General features: G+C 40.7%; 1 protein-coding gene across 3 annotated transcripts in view; it reads left to right on the plus strand.

Annotated features, from left to right (window-relative positions):
• ADCY5 (adenylate cyclase 5) overlaps positions 1–27,536 on the plus strand; it is a 209,893-nt gene that overhangs the window by 120,308 nt on the left and 62,049 nt on the right. For all 3 annotated transcript variants that reach the window (XM_021300981.2, XM_005512322.4, XM_021300982.2), the window contains 2 exons: positions 2,732–2,881; positions 8,004–8,125. In XM_021300981.2, coding sequence (XP_021156656.2) covers positions 2,732–2,881; positions 8,004–8,125 — 272 coding nt within the window. The remainder of the gene's footprint in view (positions 1–2,731; positions 2,882–8,003; positions 8,126–27,536) is intronic.

Here is a 27,536-nt window from a genome sequence, read left to right on the forward strand (position 1 = left end):
ACAGTTTCCTGCAAGAGATTCAACAAAAGCATCTCAGTGGTCTGTTTGTGTGATGAAATCAAAGTGTCTAGAAACTGTCTGGTCTGTTTAGCTGTCACATTGCGTGACCTACTGTTTCAGTGGAACTGAGAAGTCATGGTGGTTTTTGAAGACCGCTCGTAGTCCATAGCTTTTCATTAGGTACTGCATTACCTGTAAAGAACTCTGACTTGGGAAGGTCAGGATAATAGCGTTTCTCTGCCACGTGCAGATGCTGTAAGAGGAAACGTAGTAGTTTATGAAATACTCAAGTATGGCAATACTGCAGGCAGCTTTAATAGCTTATCTAGCAGTTATATGTAAGTGAAATAGTCTTTCAGAAACTGTTTCCAATATCAGAAGGGTAGGAATCTCAGTCTAAGTCTTTAGCTAGGCAGGGGAAGGAAATAAACCACAAAATAGACAACTATATTTTTCTATTACCTTGAACATTTCTTCAAGCACAGACTGTCTGAAATAGCTGCCATAATATGGTTTTACTCTTCAGGTCATGGAGCTTAGGGAATCAGTTTTTTAATATCTACATCATCTCTTTCCTCCTGGGACTGAAGCTGGTTACCATAGCAAAATGGCAAGGAAGCTGATAAGCAAGTAGAACCATTTGGCAAACAGGATATAAATTTATTTCATTAAGACAGAGAACTGTGAAAAAAATTGATGAGATTAGAAAGCGTTTTCTTTTTTCTTTTTTTTTTTTTTTTGCTTTAATATATTTAAAACACCTGTGAATTAAATGTTTGTGAACAGATACTGAACAAAATGCTTGTGCTTACATAACAAGTGTTGCTGGAAATAGTAGGAGCTTGAGTTTTAAATCTCTGCAGATCTTTGATACTTCCAACATTACACTGTGATTTCTCCACTTATGTTTAAGGGTGTTGCAAAGATGCCATACTGTGAATTCAATGAACTACTTCTTAACAGAATAAATATGGAAGTCTGTCCCCTGCTACTTAAAAATTACATTGCAATATAGTTTTTATTTGTACTCGATGCATCATGGTCATCTGAGTCTGCCTTGCAAATCAGTCTGCAGAGTCCCTTAGGTTTGTATAAAATGATGTCAGTGGGTGCTGAAAAGCTGAATTGCTTTATGTTCCACAAATGTTGTCAGTGTTAAGTCTGATGCAGTTTTTTGTGCTCCTATTTGACAGTGTTGGTCTCAATGCTTAATATGAGTCATGTGTCTTGGACACCTGTACAGCTTGGCTATTTAAGGCATCACCATGAGTGGGCCCCACTGGGGGGACATTTTTGTTGGCACCAAGATATATCAAAAAAGCTTGTTTTCAGGACTGAGGTGTTAGTCTTCACTGCTTGGTTAACTCCTCATCTCCTCATCTAAACCACATGTTGTCTCCTGTTCTTGGTGCAAGAGTTGAGTTGCTGTTTCGAGGAGTTCATTTTGGGTTTGCAGTATTGACTGTAGGTGAAATGAAGTCTCAGATTCTTAGGATTAAAAAAAAGAAAATTTTCCTCTTTCCTCTGTGGTGGCCAACTTGGTCTGGGGATTCCTGAGCACCCCCCGTGGGGTCAGGGCTCGAGGGGTGCCCTGCGCCCTTCCTGCCATCCAGAGCCTGGCCCCACATTTCCAGGGGATGGACTGGTCTGGAAATCACGTTTTCATTCTGCAGTAAAAAAGTAATAAAGGTGAAGGGTATATTTGGGCTCCTTAGGTAACAAACCAAAGCCCCCTATTTTTAAGAACCTTGCAGGTCTGACAGTCTTTCCCCCTAGAAGAGCTGAGAGGTGTTTCAAATACGCCTGTCCCAAAAGGAAAATCCAGTACAGCTTGTGTAACTCTCAGAAAGTTATAGTGACTGACCTTTGTCAAGGGAAATGTTTACATGATACCATCAGAAGCAGTTTTGAACACTTTGCATGAACCAAATGCCACCAATGGGCATGTATTTTTTCCTCCTTTTTATTAAAAAATAGTTGAGAAATAAAAGATTTCAACACTAGTTTTCAGCAAAAGATATGTGACTGTGTCCTTGCAAAACATAACCCACGTAGAAGCAGAAGAGCAATGCAGCTTTTCCTTTGTGCTTGTCCTCCAAGTATGATTCAAACTTAACAACTCCTTCTGTAGTCAGGTTCATAGAAATGTAAAAAAATGGGGTTTGTATCTAGTAACAAAAAACCCTTGAGTTGGAACTAGATTAAAAAAAAAATATTTCCGTTGCTCTTAAACATTATGAATACCAACATTTTCTCTTCAGTATTTTAAGCACTATTTCAAACTAACGACTAATGTATCTTTGATATGTTTTAAAGCCAGATATGTAGGTACACAAACATGGAAGTATTTGTGTTCCTCTGTCAGTTCTGTCTGCACAAGACTTAGCTGACAGAGCAATGATGCATTTTCGGATAGCTTTTTGTCACGGTAGTTCTAAGATACCGGATTAGCTAGAGCAGGATTACAGAATTATTAATACCAGTGGCATTGTATTTTTTACCAGTGAAGTAATACACAATGTTAAGAACATATATTTGAGGCCATATATGGAAGTTTTATATTTTAAAGACTAGAGAGGTAAAATACACCAGAATTAAGAGCTTGAGGTTTAAGCGTGGCTTGGATTAAGGAGTCATGGAATGGACTGGGTTCTGGCTGGCGATCTGTTACTGATGGCAGGTTTCCAAAGTGTAACCAAGTGTCTTTCTCTTTTTTTATATTTTCTTGCAGCTGGTCTCCAATGTTCTCATCTTCTCCTGTACAAACATTGTAGGCGTGTGTACCCACTACCCAGCAGAGGTGTCCCAAAGACAAGCTTTCCAGGAGACCAGGGAATGCATACAAGCCAGGCTGCATTCTCAGAGGGAAAACCAGCAGCAGGTAAGAGCAATAGTGGGAAATAAAAAATGAAATTGCTGAAGCAGAATTAGCATGCAAATTGTTCCTCGAGGATGGAATTTTCAGGCCTCTTGCTTCTTGACTGATACAAGCAAGAAGAGAGGAAGAGGGCAGGATGTTTTAAGGTTCAAAGAGAGCTCAGTAGAGTATTTCTTCCACAATACCCTGACAGACTTCTCCACAGACATCAGCAAATCCTGTGGTCTGTGTTCTGTGGGTTAAAATTACACAGTACGCAGAGTCTGCATTTTTTTTTGCAGTCATTATTTGAGCCACATGTTGAATGCAGATGCAACACGCAGGCTTCGGGCTGACCCTCTTTGTAAGGTCAAAGCTTGGTGTGTGTGTCAGCAAAGCCACTGTCAACATATAGCTGGAAGGCAGGTTTCAGAAGTGAAAGATAAAAACTGGCCCACAGAACGTACTGTCCCTTGATGCCTCAAATCAGGTCCTCTCCCTGCCTTTCTCAAAGGTTCCTACCTGCTTGCACACCTCTGCATGCCTTATAGGCCTCAAGTGAATCGTATTTGTTCAAAAAGTAAGATTCATTGCCAGCTTTGATGTTTTTCTTCCATAAGACCTGTTGCTCCCAGAATACAGCCTAGTTATCAAGGGTACCAAATGTGTCTGCTCCCCTAATTCCTTCATGAGTTCTCTTGCAACGAATCTCTTGTGTCCTCAGAATTAGAGACAGAAGACCTTTGCAGCAGCTTGACTGTTCCCTTGCTAACACACACATCTCAGGCCTGCAGTACATCTTGTAGTGGTCCATCCAGTCCAATTTGAAATGAAGCATGAAACAGGGCTTCCAGTCTACCCTAAGGAGACATCCCAGAGCTTGGTTGTGGGTTTGGGGAAGAGGTCAGAGGAATGAATCAACTGGAGTGTCTTTGCATCTCTGTGGCAACACAGCTTCATCTTGCCTCGTGTCTCAGCCCATCTGTATCTATGGATTTGTCTTTTGGCAGTGTTTCATGAGGTACTTCTGGCTGACATACTTGTTGTTTAACTCATACTGTGAAATAACATGTACACGTGCTTTATTGTGATAGCATATGTATGAAAACGAGATTCATGCTCAAGGCTCCTTTTTCTTTTGTAATGAATGTAGTCTCAGAAAGATTAAATTAGCAGCCCCTCATCCCTCCACCCCTTGAAACAGAGGAAAGGATTGAACCAAGACAATACCACATATAACTTATTGATCACAGCTCTGTCCTCCCTGCTGGGAGGCTGCCTTAGCAGCACGGCTCAAAGGCTTGTACTCCTCTGGGTCTAGGATCTCTGTGTCAGAAGTAGTTAATGAAAAAAACCCTGACAAATGCCCTAGCTTTATGCCTTTTTCTTCTGCCCCTCCCCAGAAAGTACTATACTACAGAGAAGGAAGCCAGCACATCAGAAAAACATGGGTCAAAGCCAGTCGCTTAGAAGTACCCTCCAGTACTCCCAGCAGTAGCTGTGGGTCCTAACAGCTGGGAACTCCTTGTAAGATTATTTCTGCTACAGCCTGCTCTGACACTGGTGTCCAGGTTGAGTTCAGATGCAACCCTATGCGTAATGCATTGAGATAATTTTGAGGTGGCAGCAGACATGAATAAGGGCAGCTCAGCCCGCATCTGGGAGTGCTGGCTTCCAAACAGGCATGGAGGGAAAGACAATTTTGCAGCCCAACACTGTCACCATTGCTTGCCTGTTTCTGGAGATCTGATGGTGCTCCTGTGTGCTGTTCTCTGTTATAGGCAGGCAGATTATCTCCAGCAAAGCAATGTGTATTTTCTTTTATTAAGCATCTACGAGCACACAAAATTTGCAAAAAAATAAATAAAAATCCAGAAAGTCCCATGCAGAAAATAAACTTCTCATTATTTCATTACTGGAGATAACAGGGCAGAGCCATAGCAGGAATCAGTGGTGCTTGCCCAGAATGAAATATTCTTGGATAAAAAAACAGGTGCTCTCCACAATCTAGAGTGAGCAAACACTTAGGATTTGAGTAAGAGATGGGTTATTGAGACTGCACCGTTTTACTTCAGCATTGCCTCCCTTTTGTGTCCCAAAAGTTGTTCTCTTTTTCATCTCTGCATCACTTCACTTGTGATGAAAAATAAGTGTTATTAAACCTGAGGACAAATGGATAGTCATAAGACACTAAATAGTCATCTTGGGAGACTATGACAAAAATTTACAATTCCTGTGTAGTACACAGTCATCATAGGGATGTGTGTGCCCACATGTATATATATCTATATATATACATCTCTATGTATATGTATGTAAACAGAGTAGAGCTGTATTGTAATCTTTCATCTGTGCTCATTCTAGAGACTAGTGCTCCTTGGGATGCATTTTTTTAATGTATAATTCAGTGGAACTATACTCGCGTCTTATTTTGAAGTGAGAATTATATATGAATTTGCTCCTGCTTTTTTATCAGGTCAGACTGCTGCCTTGTTATACTTGTAAAACAGCAGTCCCAGTCACCTCGCTGGTGCATAATAAGTGATTTTACAGCGAGGGTTGCAATACTTTCTAGTCATTATAGCAAAATGAAAATCGTACTCTAGTGGAGTATTTAATTTCTGTGCTCCATTTGAAAGAAAACATAGGGATTTTGTTGTTTCGAAGGTCTTTTAATATGGCTTGTGCTTTATAAAGGCACTTGTGGCAGCCTCCTCCTGTTAGCTTCAGAGGTTATTTTCATTGATTGTGATGTTCAGAGCAAACAGAATAAAGATAATGCCCAACTTTATGACATGGCTCAGCTGCCTAATGAGTTGCTACATGAAGGGATGTTGTGCTACATGCATTTGTTTCACTTGATAAGGCAGCCTTACTCCCCAATCGGTGATAGTGTCGAGCAGTGTTAGTTAATTTCCTGGAGATCTCAAACGTCTTGAAAATGTTGGTGGTTTGATCTGGCAAGTGCCTGTGTTGTCAGAAAGAGCAGGGGCGGGAGCTCACAAGCAAAAGTTATCCAGAAAATCTCCTGCAGTACTACCAGTAAGAGACACTTGGTCCACTGAACGTGTCCCTGGTTTGCAAGCAAGTGAAAAAAAAAACCAAAACCCTCCACTCTCCTGCACCTACAGGGAACGTTCCAAACCTGTGGGTGCCCCTCAACTTCCCATTAAGCTCCAAGTTATTCAGAGGATGTGTAAAAACGACACGTGAAATAGCAGCTTTCACACATTGGAGGATGCCTATTATGCAAATGACAACAGCGTATACACCAGTTACTCCGGAAAGCATACAAATGTGTGGTGCTTTTGCGCTCAAGGAGTACACTAATAGTTGACAGAAGCCTGAGGACATGTGTGTGATTCATGATCTTTTTTTTTTTTAAAAGTTTGGCTATGTAACTGTTAGCACCTGCAGTATGCTAGTGAGAGTACCTGAAAAAACAAGTATCTTGTTGGGGTTTCTGCAGTTCTGAGCAGAGGAGATAGAAATCCCTCCAATACATCTTTTTCTGTGTTATTACTACCTCTTCAGGGACCAGAGGCAAGAATCAATCTCTTAAGGTACACATTGAAGAGGGAAAAAAAGAGAAACACTGGGCAATGCTGCAGACTATAAAATGTCTCGGTGCATGCTGAGCATATTTCCAGTGAATTCATCTCCTTCCGGTTGCCCCTAAGTTCCTCTCTCTCCTGATGGGAAGAAATAAATGGGGAACTTTCAGTTAAAACGGGGAGTTAGAAATCAAGAATGTGTCTACAACTGTAGTATGGGCAAGAGGTTTGGTGACGTGAGTAAGTAGTACAGGATTGCTGACCCCTCTGAGTCAGGACTGCGTTTGAGCCCTACTGTTCTCTGTGTTGTTGAGAACTAATGAGCTGTTAGATAAGGTTGGGACCTTCCTTTATGCCACATTGTGTCTGTGTTGTCAGGAAGGAAGGACCTTTTCTTCCCTCTGCTCACTGCGGGCAAAGAAAAATAATAAAGATGAGAGTGGCAGAAGCATTTGGGATTCTTCAGCTATTAATATTCCAAAGTACTGCCTGCATGTTGGACCGCAGTGGAGCTGATCCCAAAGGAGATGCTCCTCACCTTCTTCAGCCACAGCAAAAGCTTCTTTTGAACTGTGCAGGGTGTGAGTGGGAATAAAATAAAGGTCTGCAAGAACGTCACAGATATGATTCCTGAAATACACAAATGCATCCCTGGGGTGCATATCACCTGCAGGTTTAAATTCTATAGCTTTTGTATGAAATAGCCACCAAATTTAGAATAATAACAAGCACTGGCTTTTGTGTGAGCTTTTAGGAAAATTACCAAGAAGTCATCATTTTGTCATGTAACTGATTTTTACCAAACATGCAAAAATAAATACAGAACAGCTTACAAAATAATGTTAAAAAGTCACACTAAAGCTATTATCAGTAAATAAAAGTGCCAAGTGAGGGCAGAGAGACATGAATTGTTCATGACAGAAGTTAGTTATTGGAAATACTCTTGCAGGTGAATGGGTGGGTTTACAGTTCTTAATGCAACAGGTCACTAATAGTGGTTTTAAATATAGAAGTACAATGCTGTGTTGTGTAGTTGGGCCAAGTTTTCACACTAGTTTTGTCAGGGCATTCCTATTGACTTTTTAGCTGCTAAGAATGGGTTCGTGCCCGTTGGGGGAATGTGCACAGATGATTAGATAGGAAAGGAAGGAATTTTAAATGGTGCCCAAGGGTTTTGGAGTATCAGTCCTCTGGTGTTAGTGAAGGAGGACTTGATGGTGGTATGGAGAGGCTGTGTGGGAGCTCTGACAGTATCATTTATCAGAGTCCTTCCAAGAATGGTGCACGGGCACTTTTTGTGTTGCATGGCTCTTTCATTTGCAAGAATTCGCAGCCGTGAATCACAAGCCCAGTGCAGCTGTGATGAAAAATCATATTTTTTCTTCTAAAATATTTTAATTCTTATTGTGATATGTGGACAGAATTGCATATGAGTTGTTAGGGGGTCAGCTGATGGGTTTGTGAAGACTGTTTTGCTTGGTTGTACGCATCTCCCACCAAACCCATGAGTCATTTCTCTCCAGTAAGGAGCAAAGTGTGTTTGTTAACTGGGCAGCAGGTGTTTTAATTGGTTCGTCTGTCTGACTCCACAGGAGCGTCTCCTGCTCTCTGTACTTCCTCGACATGTTGCCATGGAGATGAAAGCTGACATTAATGCCAAACAGGAAGATATGATGTTTCATAAGATCTACATCCAGAAGCATGACAATGTCAGGTAAGAACAGCAGCCTGTCTCCCAGCTGCTGGGGAGGAGGGACCTTGCCGGTGCTTGTCACTTAACACCCAGAGACAAAGATGACAGCGACACATAATCCAAATTAAGTGTAAAGACTCTGAAGTGTCACCAGTTGACTGTTGAAAGTTTATTTATAGGGCAGGAGGAAGATTGCCACATTCCTGCAACATCTTCCTTTGAGAAGCAACTTTAACTGATCTCTTTCCTTAGATTTTTTTTTTATTCTTCCTTTCCTGGAGTGGGTCTTGGTGTTTTTGAGGAGGTGGTATATTTGGGTTGAGTTACAGTTACAGACACCCTTCTAAAAAGCAGGGGGCCCATTAGGGACAGCCCTTGGCACTTGCGCAGTCACCCCATGCTGTGTTGCTCCTTGGTCTACCTGGATGTGCAGAAGAAATTGATATCCAGTCTCTGGCAAGTCTTGCAAAATCAAACCCAGTGTGTGCTGCCGGGGCTGTCCAGCACCTTGAGCTTCTGAACATCATCAGGTTCCCACTGTCCACTTCCCAGGGAAGACGCAGTAATGTAGTAGTTTAGTTGCTTGATATCTTTATGGGCTGCAGTTACAAACTTAACATAATCTTGACTCATTTTACCTCTGCTGTTGTACCTGTCCTCCTTGAGAATCACTTAGATCTCTACTAAGCCAGGTTCTAGAACTGTGTCACGGTTCTGTCAGTCTAGAAATACTTCAGCTGAGACATGGGGACTGTGTTATTCCAACAAGTTGTTTTCCTGTAAACTGCTGGCATAGCATTCTCTCTTATGTAGCTTTAAGTATGTTTGTGAATTATATTTTCAACAAATAAAAAGCAGATTGCTTACATCTCTGATATACTATGCCCTGAATAGTCTCCAATAGATGATGTGGTGAAATTCACATGAAATTATGAAGCATTTGAAGACATTTCCTTAGCATTGAGGGTAGAAGTGAAAGGTAATGTACAAGCAGCGAATTGGGAGGAGGTTGCTCACTGTTGAATGTAGAGTCTGATATAAAACTCACTGAAATCAGGGCAAGTCTGTGTGCTGGCTTGAATGGACTTCAGTTCAGCCATTCATATTTTTGGTTGTGACTCAGTAAACAGATAAAGATCCACTAGCCATACTGAAGACAAAAGCGTTATCAGATATCAAAGACTATAACAGTTCAGTGATGAAAAATAAAGAATATACATATCGTGATGAAGGTGAGGGGGAAAAGCTGTCCAGAGAGCCCTGAACAAAGTATGTTCTACAGTAGATTAGGTTAGGTTTTGTGTCTTTACATTCATTTTTTCCGTAATGGCACTGAGCTTGTTCAAGAAGGTGTGTAAATTTCTTGTGATAGGTGCTGTTTGTGAGTTTTCTTAATAGAGAAATTACTTTTTTCCAGTACTCAAAGGTCAGCTTGACATTCAAACTGAGTGCAATTCGTTAGATATGATATGAAAGTTGTCAGTATGCTATTATAGTCTTTCACATGAATTTCCATATGTCATTATTTGCAGGTTTGAAAGTTGTTCAGTACAGTCAAATCTTAGTAAAGGTGATTATCTCTTTAAGATGATACTTACTTGAAATTTTAACTATATCACTAAATAAACAAAAATGAAATAATAATAAACTAAATTTAGAAATGAACCATTTTAAAGGGAGAGGGGAAGCTGACAGAATGTTTATCATGGGAAATAGTAGCCCAGAGTTAAGGCTGGTATGGAGACATGGAGAGCTCAAAAAAGTACAACAAAAAATGGCACATGACCCAGAGTATAGAAACAGTTTACTAAGATTTTCAGTTATGGCTGTGAAGTAACATGAAAGGTGAAACTTGTGTACATAAATGGTTACATGCACCAGTCAGTTCCTCGGACTGTCCTGATGGGTACCTAACAGGAAACTTGTAAATATTTAATTTTCACGTTTTTAATATTTATTGAATAATATGAACATTTCCATAATAGATTATCATCTGCAGCCTAAAAGTAATTTTAACTTTGTTCCTCACGGTAATGAGTGTTTAGGAATCAAGGCCTTGCAGATGCTGAATGTCTCTAATGCAAAGGGAGGCTGATGTTTCAAAAGATCTTGCAAGGGGAAACAACTTCAATGGTATCTGCCTTAAAGTGTGGACTTTGTTGCTTGTGCCTACAAGGTCCTGAATCAAAGCCCACTGAGTTCATGGAAAAAGCTGGAAAAGGGAGATAAGAAATATGAATAAAATAGTATATGTACTGAGAGCAAATAGAAGGTAACTTAGGAACATCTCATCTTCATGTACTTTAGGGAAATGAATAACTAAGTACGAATATTGAAAAAAGGAAACATGGTTTGGAACAAATGACTCATTTCACACTAGGAGTCCAGCGCGGAGCCTTTGCTCTTGCCTGGGTGTGCTGAAACCACCTCTGGTGGGAATGACTGCGGATGATTTTGAAGCATTTACATGCACACAGAAACACACTAGTGGGGGCGGGTAGCATCTCAATGATGTGGATTAATGAACTGGATTAAGAAAAGCAAGCCTGCTCTTTACTTTTCACAAGCAAATGCCCAAGGGGAGGCTTTGGAGATGAGAACGCCCCAAACAATTTTGTTTTGGTTTTGTCACTATTCAGAAATGTCACAAGATCTAAGTTTTTATGAGCTAAAGGTTATTGTGTCAAGGCAATAGAGAAGCATGTGAAGCCGGTGCAAGGGTGCTGTGCCCAGCCATTGAATCTGGCTTCCTGTTGATGATTTATGAGCAGGAGCGTTTCCTCCGCAGTTCATAGAACGGAGAAGGTCTGCAAGTCTGCACAGAGGTGGGGGTTTCCCTCCTCCATCAGCTGTATCCAGTGATTCTCTTTTCCCACTCTCCCAGATCAGCTAAAAAGGTAGATTTTTAAATAAAAGTATAATGGATGGGAATTTTCATGAGCTATTGACTTAAAAGTTTGATTGCCGTCGTAATGCCTGGAGCCTGAGATCTTCATTATTACTAGATCTTCAGGGTGAGGCTGCTCATCGGTTTCACAGTCATTATGCAAATAATGAGCCTCAATGACACTGGAGGTTTCCATCCAGCTGGTTTAGCTTTGGCCCTTCGAACTCGGCGCGCAGGAGCGCAGCCTCCTGCACTTGGCCTGGTTTAATTTTTGTGTGGGAGAAGCGGTTTACTAAATTCTGTTCCAGCCAAGACTAAATACTTTAATTTTCAGGGATGATTTGGCCTGGGCTTCTGGGACCACCTCTAATTTTAATTAAGAAAAACCCCAAACCTCTCTATTAGCAGAAAATGTTATTCTAAAATTATTTAAAGTTACTGTGTGTTTTTTTTTTTTTCCTGTTTTAAAATGATTGCTCTTTACATGATCAGTTCTGTTGTGATATGCTTGGATTTAAATACTAGGTTACATGCTTTCTTTTCAAATTTTTACATGATTCTCTCTCTCAAAAAAAAAAGAATAAATTAAAACCTATGTGGAAAAGACATCTTCCTCAGCTCCCAATAGCAAGTCTGTAAAACACAGCCATGATCCTATAATAAGAGGCAGTTCTGCCATGGTATTGCTTACTGTGTTACACTTCCCTTAGAGACGTTAGCTCTCTGTTCAGGGAAAGATGATGTTTTTATGCAAAATACAGTGGTCTTACTGACCCGAATGAGTAAAAGCCAATCTTTTTTAGAGCCTTATCAGGACTTCCCGTGAATGAGTTCATAATCTCCTGCTTATTGTTATGAAAAGTAAAGTTCAGAGACTAATTTATCCACAACAAAAATATAGTTTCCTCTCATTTTTTGGCAGCAAAATTTTTTCAAGATTATGTTGTTCTGAAGAATTTAGGGTTATGACGAAACTAAGATGAAGAGGTGTGGGGTCAATACACTCTTTGATGCAAATGAACAGAGCCTTTTAACAGAGAATGAAACCGTTTCCCATTCTGATTTATTGAATGAGAATTAACTTTGACAAATCCAGAACCTGAGAGCATGATTTGACCTTTCCCACGTGTGTGTGTGTGTGCGTGTGTGTGTGTGTGTGTGTTAAATATAAAGTCTATTGTCAAATGCAATCAGGAAAGGAGTTCCCAAGACTATGCAAGTAATTTGGGGTAAACAACAAGGTGAATTATGTAACTAAATTTGTTCATGTTATCGTGAATGAGATTATGTCTGATAGAAAAACCCTAAAATACGCATAGATAATATTGTTTATCTAACATGCTTCCTAGGCAGAATTTTAAATGTTTTACATTACTGTTTCTATTTATAGTATCTCACTGCAGTGATAATGGCTTTAATGTTATCTCATTTTGGCCAAATATAGTAATCTCTGTGCTATAAAAGGAGGTTTGAAGTGCTCTGTGAAGGGATAAAGGTTGGCTTTGTCATTGAAATTCCTTTGATAAACTCTTTCAAGAAGCTTATTTTAGGGCTGACATCCAAGTGCAGTGAAAGTGACAGTTTCCTCCCTTCTCCCCATCACATAATTCTTAGGAATCATGTCCTCAACAACATTAACCCGATCTCAGAGTTTTTTAAACATCTTGACAACCTGAACTAAACCATTTGCAGAAAAGAAACAGTCTCTTTGCTTTCAGCTTGGTAAACAAAAAGCATTTTTACCTAGTTTCCTGATTTAATTACATTCTAATACCCAACATTTTCCCCCTTAAAAATGGCCAAATATTTGTACTTTGGCTGAGTGTGTGAATATTCAGACCAGCTGTGTCAACGTAACCTCTTTGCCTTATAGGCGTTGTGTTGCTTAATTAGTTCCATACAAAGTGTGTTAAATTCTCAGAGTGCAGGTTGCTATATAATTGTGTGCTAGGAAATTTGTGAAAATTTCAATTAAGCTAACATCCCTTTCCTCCCTCCTCCCACTGTCCTTGCACACAGGACATCTAGTTTTCATGTTTCTTGGTGTTAAAGGACTTGTCAATATAAAAGGTAGCACAAAGTTGAGCTCTGATCACAGGGTTCCCAGGATAAAGCTGTAACTGGACATACTGGTGCTGTGCCTTGCAGAAGCAAGGTGCTGCTCAGAGGTATGTTCTTGTTGGTGAGAACAGGCATCAGGCTCGTTTTTCTGGCTTGCTAACAGTGCCTTAAAAATGGTAAATGGGTTTACAGTGAGGTATATCCCACCAAGCCCGGGTCAGACAGTGGGTTGCCTTTGGAGGTGGTTACGCCAATGAGCTGGTTTTGTTTGGGAGCTCATCCTGATTCTGTTTTCGTGCTTTTTCATGAGAGGTTACTGAAGCTAAGCAGAAGCCAGTTTAATTTTACCATCTTTACTAAACAAAACTACGTTATGGCATGTATAAATTTCTGACAGTTCCTCCATGGTTATTTTCAAAGATTCCCCAAATCTCTCATCTCAGCCAAAGTTTATATAGCTTTAATTTCTATGAAGGCCTCACTGCCAGGAAAGTGCAGGAGCAATAACTCTTTTTAACCTTTACCATATAATCCATCTTCCTCCTTGTCTTTCTCCCTTTTTAGGGGGAGACAGAATGAAAATTGGTGGTTTGTATTTGAAGATGAGGAAAACAGCATTAAGCAGGAGAAATCCCAAGAGCAGGTTTTATCCATGACTTGGCTCCTGGTGCTGCTCACTAGCCTGTGAGCTTTGATCTCCTCCCAAAATGTGTTCATGGGGCAGTTGGTTGTTTCTCAGCACCAAGTCTTAGCAAGACCTCTACCTCCTTTTCTTGATTGGAGGCATATGCCCACAAGCAGTAGAAGGTTATTTTTGCAGGTAAGTGGGGGGAAACTGTGTGGGTTTCATGTGGGTTCAGGGCCTCCCCGCATTTAATTGCCGCAACTTCTGGTTGAGGCTGTAGGCTGAGAAACGTGAGTAGGAAGGAACTGATCAGCCTTCCCACTCCTTTCCCCAGATGACAGCAGTGAATTTTGCCTATATGGGAACTCTTCTGTTTCGCTGTCAAGAGCCAGCTCCTGGGAACTGCGCCTGTGTCTGCCTGGAGTGAATCTTGGCTCTTTAATTTTCCCGAAAATGTAATGATTTTTTTTTTTTAAGTTAGCAAAAATTTTTAGGAAGTGTGGAAGTAGTTTTCACCCATGGGTGAAGGTGAATTACTCTGCTCTTACTACCACTAATTGCTTGACTCTTCTTAGCCAATTGGTTAGTTTTGAGAGGAACAATCAGTATGTTTTGCAGAAAGGCATTTAAGCTAAAATCTATATGTAAAGGAATTTACTCATTTTGCAGCCACTGTTACACATGAACTTGACATCAAAGCTGTGCAGTAAGACTGGTCATTAATATTAAAGGAAGATTTTCAACCCAGGATCACTCTGTCTTTTCAATACATGTGTGTCTATGGTTCCATCTTGAAAATTTTTAAGCCAGAGGTTTATATATTTTATCAAATCTACATCTTCATGCATGTGCAGAGCACCCTTTAAGAACAAACACATGCTGACTTGTTTAAGCATTTACCTGACTGTCTGCAGATCTGTCTTTTTGAACTGGGAATATATTGTGATCTTGCCCCTACTGGGAGCTCCTGGTGTCTCCAGGGACATGAGAGAGCCTTGTACCCTCTGAAGAACAAAACAGATAAATAACTGGCTGCAAGGCACCCTGCTGGATGCATTACTTAAACACGTGTGTTGTGATAAAGATAACATCCCAAAAGTGCAGCGTGCCAGGTCACAGCAGATCTGCAGCCACCAGCAAGCCATCAGCAATTAGAAAGGGCCTGTGATGTATAATTCACACCCTGCTGTTCTGAGTTTACACAAGGGTCTGTGAAGTTCACAGGGTGATGGATTGAAGAGTGTTAGATGTTTTAATGATGAAATACCGTGAATAGCAAGTTGGAAAGAATAATGAAGGTGTCTGCAGAAGTTTACAGAACAGTATTTTAAGTCATCAAGGTTATTTTTATTCTCTTTTTTCCTTCAGTACTAAAAATAAGAAATTTTTTAATGTAGGTCTGACTGCTGATTGTCTGATATTAAAAAAAAAGGTATTGCACTTAAAATATGCATCAAATTATGTTTATTAAACTAATCCACCCCTAGCCTTCTCTATTCTGGCGTAACCTTGACAAGAAAAATTTAATCTTCTCTGAGCAAAACTTTACTTTTGTAAAGACTTGCTTGCAGAGACTTGCTCTCCTCTTGTAAAGACTTGGTAAAATTTCAGTTAACGAACTACTTTGTCATGTAGTTAACATGCAAAGTGGTTTTAAGAACACTGAGTTTCTGTAGTATTTAAAGAGATTCTTGTTAAAATCATCCTACCTTTTTGCTTTCTCCTTAGACTATAATGACTGAAAAGGAAAAATCAGTTAAATTTTTTATTCTGTAAGGCACTGAACTGTGCAAGACTATTTAAAGCTTTCTTACAGAAGCTGTAAAACAGAGGCACAGTTTTAGATGGCGATAGATTAACTTCTCTTGTCTTATACTATATTTATATCCCCAAACAATTGTTGCTAATTTGTGCATCTGTTCTTACTGGTCTATATATAATTTTGACAGTGGATAACTGATGAATAAAGGACAAAAGCTGAAACCAATTAGTGGAGAAGAGCTCTCAAGTGGTCTGGTATCTTGTGACTCAAGTTAGTGCATTGCTAACTTGAGTCTATGTCCTCCAGACACTGAAAGTCATGGTATATTTTTTAAACTTCCTCTTCTTTATTAAGTTTGCTTGATACTAAGTGGTTAAAAAGTTAGCAAGAGGCTGGTACTGACTATGCAGACTGCATGATTCCATAAGCAGCATTTCTATAAGAAACCAGGCTAAGAACAGGTCACTTCAGAAACAGAGCTCACAGAAATGAGAAGTAGCAGAGAATTGCACAAAACAGCAGAGGAGGGAAAAGACCAAAGAGATTAAATGAATTTCAGCACACACATGCTGTTGGCAGGACATTGGCCTTGTGGAATGACAGATGCGCCCTTTTTAGAAAACTGAGTTTTTTCTGTGTCCCTTTGTGATTCTGTTACAAAGCCCTAGAAAGATGCACCCAGTTTTAAATCATGGTAATAGGGATTTCTAAGACCATGTAGGTTCTGAGCACTTGGAAGTTTGCGAATAGTTTTTAGAAATCACAAAGAAGTGCATGTATGATATGCTTTAAAAAAATAATACAGGAATACAGGTATTATCTTCCCTGATACTATGGCCAGCAGGGATCTTTGTGAGTGCTCTGTGTGTGTTTGGCAAATATCTGAGGCTCTCAAAAGCACTGAGAAATTCTAAGGATGTTCTTGACCTGCAACCATGTCCCTGTTTGAGCCAGAATCCTAAATGAACTCCTTAAATATATAGGAGGATCATCAGGGTTTGAAATCAGCTCCCTGAACTCCATTTCTACAGAGCTGACCCCCAAGCCCAAAAACCTAGTGTAGTGATTGCTTGTGAAACCTGGTCTGTCTGACTCTCAGCAAAATATTGTCTCCTCGCCCGCTGGTGCAGAGATCTCCCCAGCAAGTGGCATGCAGAAGGCTGGATGACCATGGCTTTGCTCAGTTGTAAGATCATCTGTAAATGCGTTTGTCCTCATCAGGAGCTGTGCAGAGCATCTGGAAGCACAACTTACCCTCCCACGTGAAGAGGAAGGCTGAATGTGTGAGGCAGTGGGGAATTTTTCCAGCAGAGATGTAGTAGTGGCAGTTTGTTGATCCACCTTGTCAGCTCATTTGTTTGGGGCTTTTTGGTGGTGGTGGTTTGAGTGGGTTTTTTTTAACTTCAAACATGATTCTTTGCAGACTCTTGCTCCATTTCTGACTCGTTGCGGGGAATGTGTTGCTAATAGGAGGTTACTAGGACAACCTTCCTTCTTCTGAGTACTTAATTCCTGTTATCTGTGAGGCCTGGCAGACCCATACGTCAGTGCTGAATGCAGCAGCAATTTGGAGAGATGTTTTGGAACATACTGGACCATGAAGGAGATGAGAGGCTGATGTCAAAGAGCCGAAGGGATATTTGCAGGGTGGGGAGGTAGGCACATAAGATGGGAAAGACCAAGAAATGTGGAAAGCAAGGAGCAATTATCAATTGTTAATAATGGCTAGAGGAAAGGTGATGAGAGAATGAAAAACAGATGCATGCCATTTTAGATAGTGGATGGTTATGTGCCATAGCAGTTCTGGTGGAAAGCCTCCAGTCTCAGGAGCATGAACACCAATGCACTGCTGCTTTCTGCTAAGGCTGTTTCCAAAGAATGAGCTAATAAGAAAGAATTTGTAGAACAAAGCAAGCAAAACTTTGGCTTCTGCTCAGGAGAACTTGAGCAATTGTAGTTACAGATCAAGCTTCACCAGGAGCCAAATGCTGATCCATAAAACTATAATTATTCTGTTTCATTTGGAGTCTTTTGTTCTGAATTACATTCAAAACTACTGTAAGCCCCTTTGTGAGATTCTTTTTCTTTCCAGGCAAGAAAAAAGAGGTCTTTTGATTTAATAGTTCTACTTTGTTTCAGTTAAAAAGGAGAAAAAAACCCATGTTGTCCTTGCCTTTCTTCCTTAAAAATCTTCCCTTCTGCAGAATAGTGGCCAGCAGGTCACAGTTTAGGATGGCAGGTCTAATGTAGAGACAAAGTTCTGTTACAGAATAAAGATGGTAAGTGATACTCTGCCTTTAAGATCCAATACTCTTTGCTATTTTCAGCTGCAAACTGAATAAAATTTTGTTATTGAAATTGAAGGTAATTCCAAATTTCTTGCAAATCCCTTGAAGTTGTAGATGTGACTTACCTGCCCAGCTCCTTTTCCTTGAAAGTGTGCAGTGGTGGAAGAAGTGAATTGAAAATGGTATCTTCTCTGAAAGCTTAAAAACAACTGAAAAAAATGATAAAATAGTATAGGAGAAAAATTATATAAAACAAAACTATGTTTAAGGACTGCGTGGTTTTGCGGAGGACGACTGATTCTGAGAACAGCATAGGAGGTTGAAAATATTTGTTCATCCACTATGAAATGGCTTGTCTACTGAGCATCATCCAGGGCTATGCTGTGATGCAGAAGCCCAGTATGGACTTCATTACCATTTATTAGATCAGTGTTTTCACTTAAATAAATGTGTTCACTGGCTTATTTTAATCTGTTGCGTGTATTCTTTCATCTCTTTTTAGAATATTTTTCCTGCAGATTCAAGAATCATTTCTAGTGGAGGATCATAAAAGCTGTATTTTGTTGGTCTATCATGTCCCACAGCTCTTTATTTTTCCATTATGTATATCAGACACAGCATTTATTGTATTACTAATGGCAAAACAAATTCTAAGTCATCTTGCTGGATAATGGGCACTGCCTAGAAACACCTCCTTGCATTTTTAGTGCCTTGCACTCACAAACTCTTGTCTAAGTATCCACTGCTACCAGTCAGCACCACAGGGGAGGTTAGTGCTGGGGAATGGAGAGGCTGAGATTGACAGTTATTTCTTTAATTTGTCTCGGTAGCAAGGCTGATTAGAGCTCAGAAATGCCTGGCTGCTGTTACAGAAACATCCAAACAACCAGACCTGGAAGGCTGTGTCCTGCCTGTGCTGCAGAGCTGTGCAGAAGGAGCAAGCAGGGAGTGTGCAGAGACACACGCGCTCTTTGTGCTGGGGACTTCTTGCGACTGCCGGCCGTATCTGCAGGGGAATGAGCGCTGTGTTTCGGCTGAGCTGCCACCCCAAACGGGCATCTTTCTGTTCCTCACTAAAATGAAAACCCAGAGAAATTAATCATTCAGATGACATTCCAGATGGCAGAAAGTAAAACAAAGAGGTATGGAAGATCTGGAGACACAAGCGATGAGGCATCCCATGTTCATCCAGAAGCACAGAGGATCAATCCACATGGCAGTGTAGGTTATCCAGATTTGGTTTTCCCATGTGCCAGAGGTAATTTGAGGCCACATCTCCTAGGAGAGGCTCTAACCAAAGAAGACGTCCTCATTCTCTTTTGTTAACTCTGTTTCATTTTTTTATATAAAAGAAGCAAACCCCAGAGCAGCAGCTTGAATCCCACTGTCCCATGTCACAGAGCACACCGTAATCAGCAGGGCAGAGCGGGGAGCTTGCTGTCTCTGCCTCTAATTATTCTGAGTATTTTATACATAATGAGCAGCTGCAGCATGAGGTCCTGAGGGCACCCTCGTTCCCAATCCAAAATAGCCTTTTGTCCAGTTCAGGCTGGATTCAGGCAGAGGAAAAATCAGATCCGTGTTTTCTCACTTCTCAGAGGGTCTTAAGAGACAGTTTCCTTACTTGGCTTCTCTCTCCATTTTCTTATATATAGCAGGCATTTGCAGAATACTAAGGAATCAAGAATGCAAATTTCTGAATTTCTGTGTACATTTCTGTTCCTTAAAGATGTGCCAGTCTGTTGTGACAGGCCAGTCGTATTTCAGCTGGCAGGAATATGGGCTCCCAGCAAACATTTGGCTACAGTCATGTAGCAGGCACTGTGGATACAGTACGGATGTTCTTAAATGCTGGACACATATCCTTTTTTATTGTAGCTTATTGCTTTGTCTTAGCCCTGTCTGTATTTCTTAATTAAAGTAAAAAAAAAAAACAAAAAACAAAAACCAACAGTGAAGTATTCCTGTAAGATACTATCATGAGGCTCAGACTGAAGTGACAATTTGTCTGCTGGGTTTTCCAGCCTCAGTGGTCCTTGATTAACCAGGAGGGGCAGAGGCCAGTAGCGTCCTGGGGATTATTTGCTTTTGCCTTTGACTGCTTTTAACTTCTTTTCGGGTTCTGTGTGTAAGGACTCTGGTGAGCGGCTCTTGTCAGCGGGACTTTTTTTCAGTTGCATAAGGGCTGAGAAAACAGTATCTGTCTGACTCTTCCACAGTGAATGGCTTTTGAGTTAAGCCGTGGCTGCAGTTATTGTGCTCTAGCTGTGACACTATAAATAAAGTTATTAACAGCAATATGTAAATGGATTTCTATTTTTGTTCCCTGTATTGTTTGCAAAATCTAGGGCAGTTATTCAGTAAGAATCATCTGCTATTTAGCACTGAGCCTACCAGCATTTGATGCTGTGTGGGCTGCTGCTTTTTTTTCCTCCCTTTCTTTCTTTCTTTGCACTGGCTTTTAGAAAATCCAACTCCTTGCAAGTTTGTTTATTGTGGTATATAAGAAATAAAGTAGCTGTGCTAAGCATTTTCAGGCTTCCAGAGAGTGGCTCGGTACTTAAGAATAGAGAATAATCTCTTGATATCTGAACTATAGGAGCATTAAAAACAGCTACACAAACATCAAATACCACAGCTGCTATTTGGCTTAGTGCAGATCTTGCAAATTCCAGTTTGTTCAAAGACCTTCATGGTTTGTGTTCTGTTTGCATGCTCCGTTTCCTTCCGCTCCCCTCTCCATCGCTCCGGATCTGCCTGACAGCCACGGGCCTTGTTCACGCTGGAAACTCGTACCGGCTGAATTCGGGCAGTTACAGTACAGCCCCCCGAGGGAGAGCGTGTGGTTTGAGAAACACTTCACTACAGTCATGGCTACTCCTATCTGGAAGAGCAAATTATTGTAATCCAAGACATCTGTTTAGAGACCTGAATGCATCTGTGCTAGGTATAGGAGCTGTGTTGCTGTTAGCATATAAACTCTATAACATATTTCACATGAGACAGTTGGTTCGAACTTCTTCCTGCTCTGCAAGTGAATTGAGCTCTGGCTTCCCCAAATCCCCAACTGGGAAAGTCCCAACCTGTTTGTCCTGTGACTCATGAGCCACAATTTTGTTGCCAGCTGAGTTAGCCTGCAGATGGGCAAGTGTCCTCCAAGGCACTTTAATTCCATTTCGTGCAGCTTTGTGAAAGGCCATTGCAATGCTGGGACACCAGCAAGCTGTGTCTCCAGTTTTCTTCCTTTGTTGAAGTAGCAGTTACTTTCATGGAATATATAAGAGATGAATGTACAGAAGTGTTTTGAAATTGTGACATCCGCTGTTCTGAACTGAACTCATCCTTTCAAATGCCAGGCACTTTATTTCTTTTTATTTGCTTTTAATCTTCAAGCCAAAATTGCTGCTACTGTAGTGGCATAGAAAGGAAGCAGAAATCAGCTAGACTGGTTTTGCAAAGATGTAGAAAGATCTGACACAGTAACTTTCCTCTTATTTTTATGGTCTAAGGCACATTACCATAGTATATATTTTAAGTGGTCTCTAAGGTGGATTTCTATGCTATAGAAAATGTTTGGTCAGACTCTATCGATTTTATTGTTATTAGTTCAGTGGTAAGCTAATAACTCCACAGGAACTTCATTTGGAGATAATATTTTGTGAATATTGAGAGTAGCAAGCAAATGGCTTAGTGAAATATCTTAATGCGTTAACACAGAAATTAAATTTTCCAATGGAAAATGCAAGAGAAAAGCCATTTCTTTATATGCAGATCTATTATTCTGGTGGCGGCAATTACAGTAATTCTCTTGCAATCAAGTTAAAATTATATGCCTGCTTCATTATGAGAAGAAACCGCTGATCACAAAAATCAGGAGAGATTCAATAGAAAGTTCAAAAGACTGACCTGTGCAGTGGGCAGAGCTGCCTCACCACACCCCCCGCCCCAGCCTCTCAGAGGTAGGTTTCGTGTGTAAGTTCCCTGGGTTCATGAGGCCAGGATTCACATTCCTGCTTTGCCATGGCTTTTCCATATGACCTGGAGCCTCTTTATGTAGTTTCTTTATATATGATGCTGCTGTCTCTGCAAAATGGCGTGGTGTTGCTTTCTACACCAATGACATTTCAACAATTGTGTGATGCCCATTTGAATACTTAATATGGTTAAGAAGCTAGGGATGCAGTAGTCTGTTTTATTTTATAAAGAAAGTTGAGATAGAGCTGGCTAAGTAACTGATCACAAAGTCAAATGATGGGCTGCGAAAAATTAGACTCAAGCCACCTTGATAGCTACTGTCTTGATCAATGTAACTAAAAAAAGGGGGTGTAAATGTGTTCTGATAGTGCAGTATATAATCTGAATGCCATAGAGTAGGTTTAACATTGCACAATATCTATGAAATAATGGACATATGCAAAGTATTTGGAATATGAGGTAGGTTAGGGACTAAAGAGGTGCTTAGAATTTAATATTCCCTGTTCAAGGATGATCTTTGCATAGAAATACTCATTTAGTGAGCTCACCTATACTCCCTTCTAAGGGGGAGTGTTTTTACTGCCGATATTGATTGTATGGAATTTCATTATATTTACATTATTTCTCTATGGCAGTTGGAGTTTTCTGCGTCCCCAAAGGGAACCAAAGATAAATGTCAGCTCAAGTGCCGTTGATCGATTGTAGTGTAATGGTAGGTCACACCTCAAAAAGGAAAGAAAACCCTTAACATTAAATTGTAGTCCTTGTAAAGTTGGGAGAACTTTACTCGTGACTTGAGGATATCTATTCATTACTGCTTCTTATCAGGTAACGAATATTAATATAGTGTACAATAGCCAGATAACGAGTTCAATTTCCTGCAGGGTTTTTTCCTTTTCATTTAATTCCGAAATTATGGCCAGTCTCTCTTCTCACTGAAAACATCATGTGTTTTATTATTAAATTTATTATCAGGTTTGTTAATTAATAACAAGTTAATCCCTTAGTTAATAAGCTGCACTATTTTCTTTGGCCAGCCATTTTACCTTTCCGAATAGCTAACAAAGGATTATGTCTTCATTTTAAAGTTCTCCACTGGTGTTGCATTGGTGGTTCTCAGAAAAGTGGCCATTAGAAAGTGTGCACGGTTAAATTTCTCTATATGCTTTGGGTCCATTTCTCTTTGCAGTTTCATTGGTGTCATTTTAAAAACACAACTGCTCAATTACATTTGAAAACATAGAAATGAGGAGGCTGAGCATCAGCTTATTGTTGGCTGTTCTAAAAAGGTCAGTAAGACTTATGTTCCTATTCTTCAGCAATCAGTTTTCCAAGCAAATGGCCACTTCAGCAGTATTGATCTTGTAAGCTCCCAAACACAAATGGTAATTGTGTATACAGAATTTCACATCGCTTGTCTGTTCTCAGCTTATCCATAAAGTATTCTGCATATTTTGGTAACTGCTCTCCTTCCTCGGGGGAAAAAAGGTAACTGTAGGGAAGGCATAGTTATTCCTTAATGTTGTAAGTGATGTCATATGGAATGTTTTCATTATGTAGTGACTTTTCAGAGGGAAAAGTGGAAGAGTGCCTGACTTACAGAAATTGCAGGGTAAATAAATCATAAAAGGACAGGACACTGAGGAAGCTAATGGAGAGAGTGAGGAAGAAGTAAGGCTAGGTAGAAATGACCACTGCCTACAGAATTACGGCAGCTTTTGGGGTAGGGAATATAAAAACATCATTGTTTGGCTAAATATCCATGATAACGGGGAAGAAGAGACAATGCAATTGCACAGGTACAAAGAGCTCATTCTTTTGCCATCAAAGGCCTGCACAATATATAATAGAAAGCATCCCAAACTTGATTACATGCAACTTAATCTCTATCCCATGTGCCTGACCTGAGATATACATGTGAAACAGTTAGCTGGCTGTGCCAAAATTTATCACTCTGTTGCCTTCTCTGACAACTGACTGAATGCTGGCACACAGCCTCTCTGCAACAGGTTGTCTTTCATTTTAATACTTTAGTTTTTAGTTGTAAAAGGTATAGCATGGCTTTACTTTTTAATTTTATATCCAGTTCTGCATTTCAGGTTGTCTTGTGTCAGAAAGGAATCTGGGTTTTATTTTGGTGTCAGCTGGATCCAGCTGCAGTTTGGACAGAGGTGCCAGCTGTTTTGCACGGATCAGGCAGATGCAGGTGAACCAGGGCTTGCACGGAGCCAAAGTGAAGACACATGTTCGGAGTCAGCAGTATGCAGGGCTGCTCTGCACCTTTCTGCAAAATGTCATGTGTATCCTTCCACTTTGCTTTCCTAAATTTTATTGGAGTTGGAATGGATTTGGCATCTTTCTCACTTTCATGCTTTTTCCTCTGACCTGAATTATTGGGAAAAAAGTTCGCATTCCCATCAATCCGTTCTTAGATACATGAAGAAGGTCCAAAGTCCCCTCTTCTTAATACCCCAAAATTGCATTCAAGCGCGTGGATTTTGTTTTTATGTTTGGCAGACAGCAGCATCTAATTTGGCCTCAGATGATTGAGTACTAAGATTATTTCTACTCATCTCAAAGACATCTACAATGTGCTCCACCTATAGTTTGGCTGGTAGCCACTGTCTATCTGTCTATATTTGTTTTGCCTTCTCCAAATAGTTTTTCTTCCCAAAAAGCTATTTATTACTCCTGTTTCCAGTGAAGAATCAATCTGGTTAAATATAGTCAGCTGAAATAGGAAAAATCTTTAAACTCAAGATATTTAGAGGAAGAGAGTAGCAATTTTTTAATGTTTAAAATGAAAGAGTGTTGATGCTGCTTTGCTGTAATTAAGTTCCAGTAACTGTGTTTGCTGCTCATGCTTGTAAGCCGCAAACCTAGGAAGGTTATGCAAAAACTTTTCCATGTATGACTGGTGCAGCCTTTTCCTGCTGCCTGGTGATCTCAGGATCTTAATTTCTTCTCGTTTCCTGCATTGACAGTGAGGGACAGACCACAGGCATTGGGATGAGGAGCACCAACCATGGTGGAAAGTATGGTGCCATTTTTCTTTGCAGGTCTTGAGAGCCAGCAGGGCCAGGCACGCTCAGCGGGACATTCCCTGGAGCACATTGCTAATGCAGACAGAGCCGCAATTGCTGAGAGGCTGTGTTGGAGATGTGCATCTCCCACCTGTGTCCCCCTGGCAGTTCGGACCTCCAGTAACTCTCATCTGAGTGCAAACGTGTCTCCAGAGTCTTCTGGTCTCCTGCTTCTATGTCACCTTTTACTCTGTAACCAGTTTCAGTTGGTCTTGCAGAGTGAACAACTTCTCAAATACAGGATGTGGGTTTGGTTTACATTTTTGGCTACTTTGGAAGAGGGACAGGGGGCTTTTCTGCCTTTTGCTGTAAAGACAAAGTGAAAAGGCTCACCAGTTTCTGGGCTTTTGTTTTTGTAGGGGTTCTGTGTATGTTTCCTCCTGCCTTGCATTATTCTCTCTCTCTCAAATATTGCTTTACTTATCAGAGCACTTGTGTACATGTGCCTTCCCACCCTCTTGAGCAAGTGGGATCCAGCATGACTGATCTTAAGATGGAGCACTGTCATGGTGCACAACAAAGTCCCACTTCCCATGGGGTGGCTGTGCCAGCCGATGTGACACAGAAGTGCTAGGGCTCAACTGAAACAACAGGTGATTTCCAATAGTAAACCAATCTTCTCTAAAATGACTGTATAAGCTTAGGAAAGATGGCATATCTTTTTAGTCTTTTGTTTTGGGTTTTTTTGTTGGTTTTGTTTTGGGTTTTTTGGGTGTTGTTTTTTCCATGACTGTAGGAAAAGGAAATATTTTAACCTCTGTTCTGTCTGATATCCTGCTCTTCTGGAGAACATTTTTTGTATCTCTAAGGCTAAGACCTTAGCTTGCCACATAGATGTCTCTAGAGAGCAAGGCTGACGTGGAGTTGAGACCTGAGTTAGTCTGGAAGTAGCAAGCAGCCTTTGCCAGACGAGTCACCGAGCTGTCACTCAGCATGGTGATCTTCATGGGCCACTTCTCCCTCCTTCGGTGGGCTTTGCTGCACTTGCACAGTTCTGTACTGCTTTACCTAGATGTGCTGCCTGACCACAGTCACTGCACCACTTATGAATTTGTCCTCAGATTGTTTTGGTTTGTCCTTCTGTGTTGCTGTTATTAAAGTCAGGAGGGAAAGAGCATTATGAGATGTTCTCACTTAGAGTTCCTGGAGACTGAAATCCTTTTTGTACATCGTGTGGGTAGAAGAGAGAGCACATACAGGAACTCCTTGTCATCCCATCCCCAAGTAGCTATAGCTAGGAAAGAAAGGCTGGGTGTATCTTGGTGCCACGTCTATACTAGGAACTCCTAGATGAACTTAACACTGTGCAACTGCAGCTGGAAAATAACTCCTGGGCTTGCAGTGCTGTTGGGAAAGTAGCTTTTAAACAGATAGCCAAGTACAAAAATTGACTAATTTCCCAAATTGCTCAAGAGATGATCCCACCTTGGAGACACTCAAAAGATATCTGAACATAGTCTTGATCTGGTTACCTCTTCTAGGTGGCTCTGCTTGAGCAGAGAGTTGGACAAGATGCCTTCCAGAGGTCCCTTCCAACACGAACCATTCTGTAAAAGCCTATTTGGTGTTAAGGGCTCAACCAAGCCCTTCAACTGAGAGTTTTGTCATCTTCATCCCAATCCGTCCTTCTTTCTTCTTCCCTGTTCATAGTATGACTTAACGACATGTGACACAAATAACAGTGGATGGTGTTATAAGTAGCACCCTGAGACACTGTCCTCACCAATTAGCCTAGTGAATTCAGTGACACAGGCAGACTGTGTCTACAGCAAACAGCTTTTTCTTGTTACATCTTTGCTCATGAATGCAAATTAGTGAGCATGTATTTAGTGAAAAACGATTGTTTTATTATGCTGCCTTAACTTTTTCCTCTCTTGTAGGTAGTGTTCATTGCAGCAAAACACCATGGCTTTGATTCACACGCAGTCAGATGCACTTTGCTGTTTTTACAAGTCATTAGAGCTCACCGACTCTGGGGTTTTGTTCTGTTTCCCATGCAGTGCCTGTGGTGTTCAGTTTCCAGTAACACATGGTGTTTATATTCATGACTGGCATTACCGTTGTGATGGTGATAGGGTTTGTGTTTCTTGCCTTGCTTGATTTATGTTGTGGCTGGCGTGCATGGCACGCACATATCTCAAAATAGAACACAACTGTTTTTTTGTTTTTGCATTAGAAATACGGATGATTTAATTTAGTGTTTTAGATAATCCTGCATTTGCAGGGAAACCTGTGTTATGTCCCTTCTTTGATAACTCTATTAGGTTCAGATATTTAAGGCTACATTTCAAAATCACTTTCTGTAGGTGTGCATGGTTTCTAAATTTCTCATGTGGGTTTCCTGCTTCCCACTTTGTCCTTGGCTCTTCCTACTCCTTTCACTGTTCTTCGCTTTCTGCCAAGATCTGTCCCCTTCCCGCATTCTTGCTAAGAACCGTCGTCTTTGCCATCTAAAAGATCATTTGATGCTTCTGCCTCAAGGCAAGTTAGCAGTGCAGTCAAAGCACGGATTTACCTGAATTTCAGGAGCTAGTTTTAAATGACCTGCAGTGGTAGGACCCAAGGTGCAGTGGGATGGACCTGGGTATGGACTGTGAAAGCAGCCCAAGCTGGGCAGGCTCACACTGCTGATCTCCGGGGTGTTGCACTGAGACTTCTGCTGGTACCTGAGCTGCCTGTCTGTGTGCATCTTAACTATTCTGTGAATGAATTACAGACCAAAAAAAATGGGAAAGCTAAGCTCAGCGCTTC

This window comes from Columba livia, chromosome 7 (genome assembly GCF_036013475.1).
Source record: "Columba livia isolate bColLiv1 breed racing homer chromosome 7, bColLiv1.pat.W.v2, whole genome shotgun sequence".
NCBI classification, from domain to species: domain Eukaryota; kingdom Metazoa; phylum Chordata; class Aves; order Columbiformes; family Columbidae; genus Columba; species Columba livia.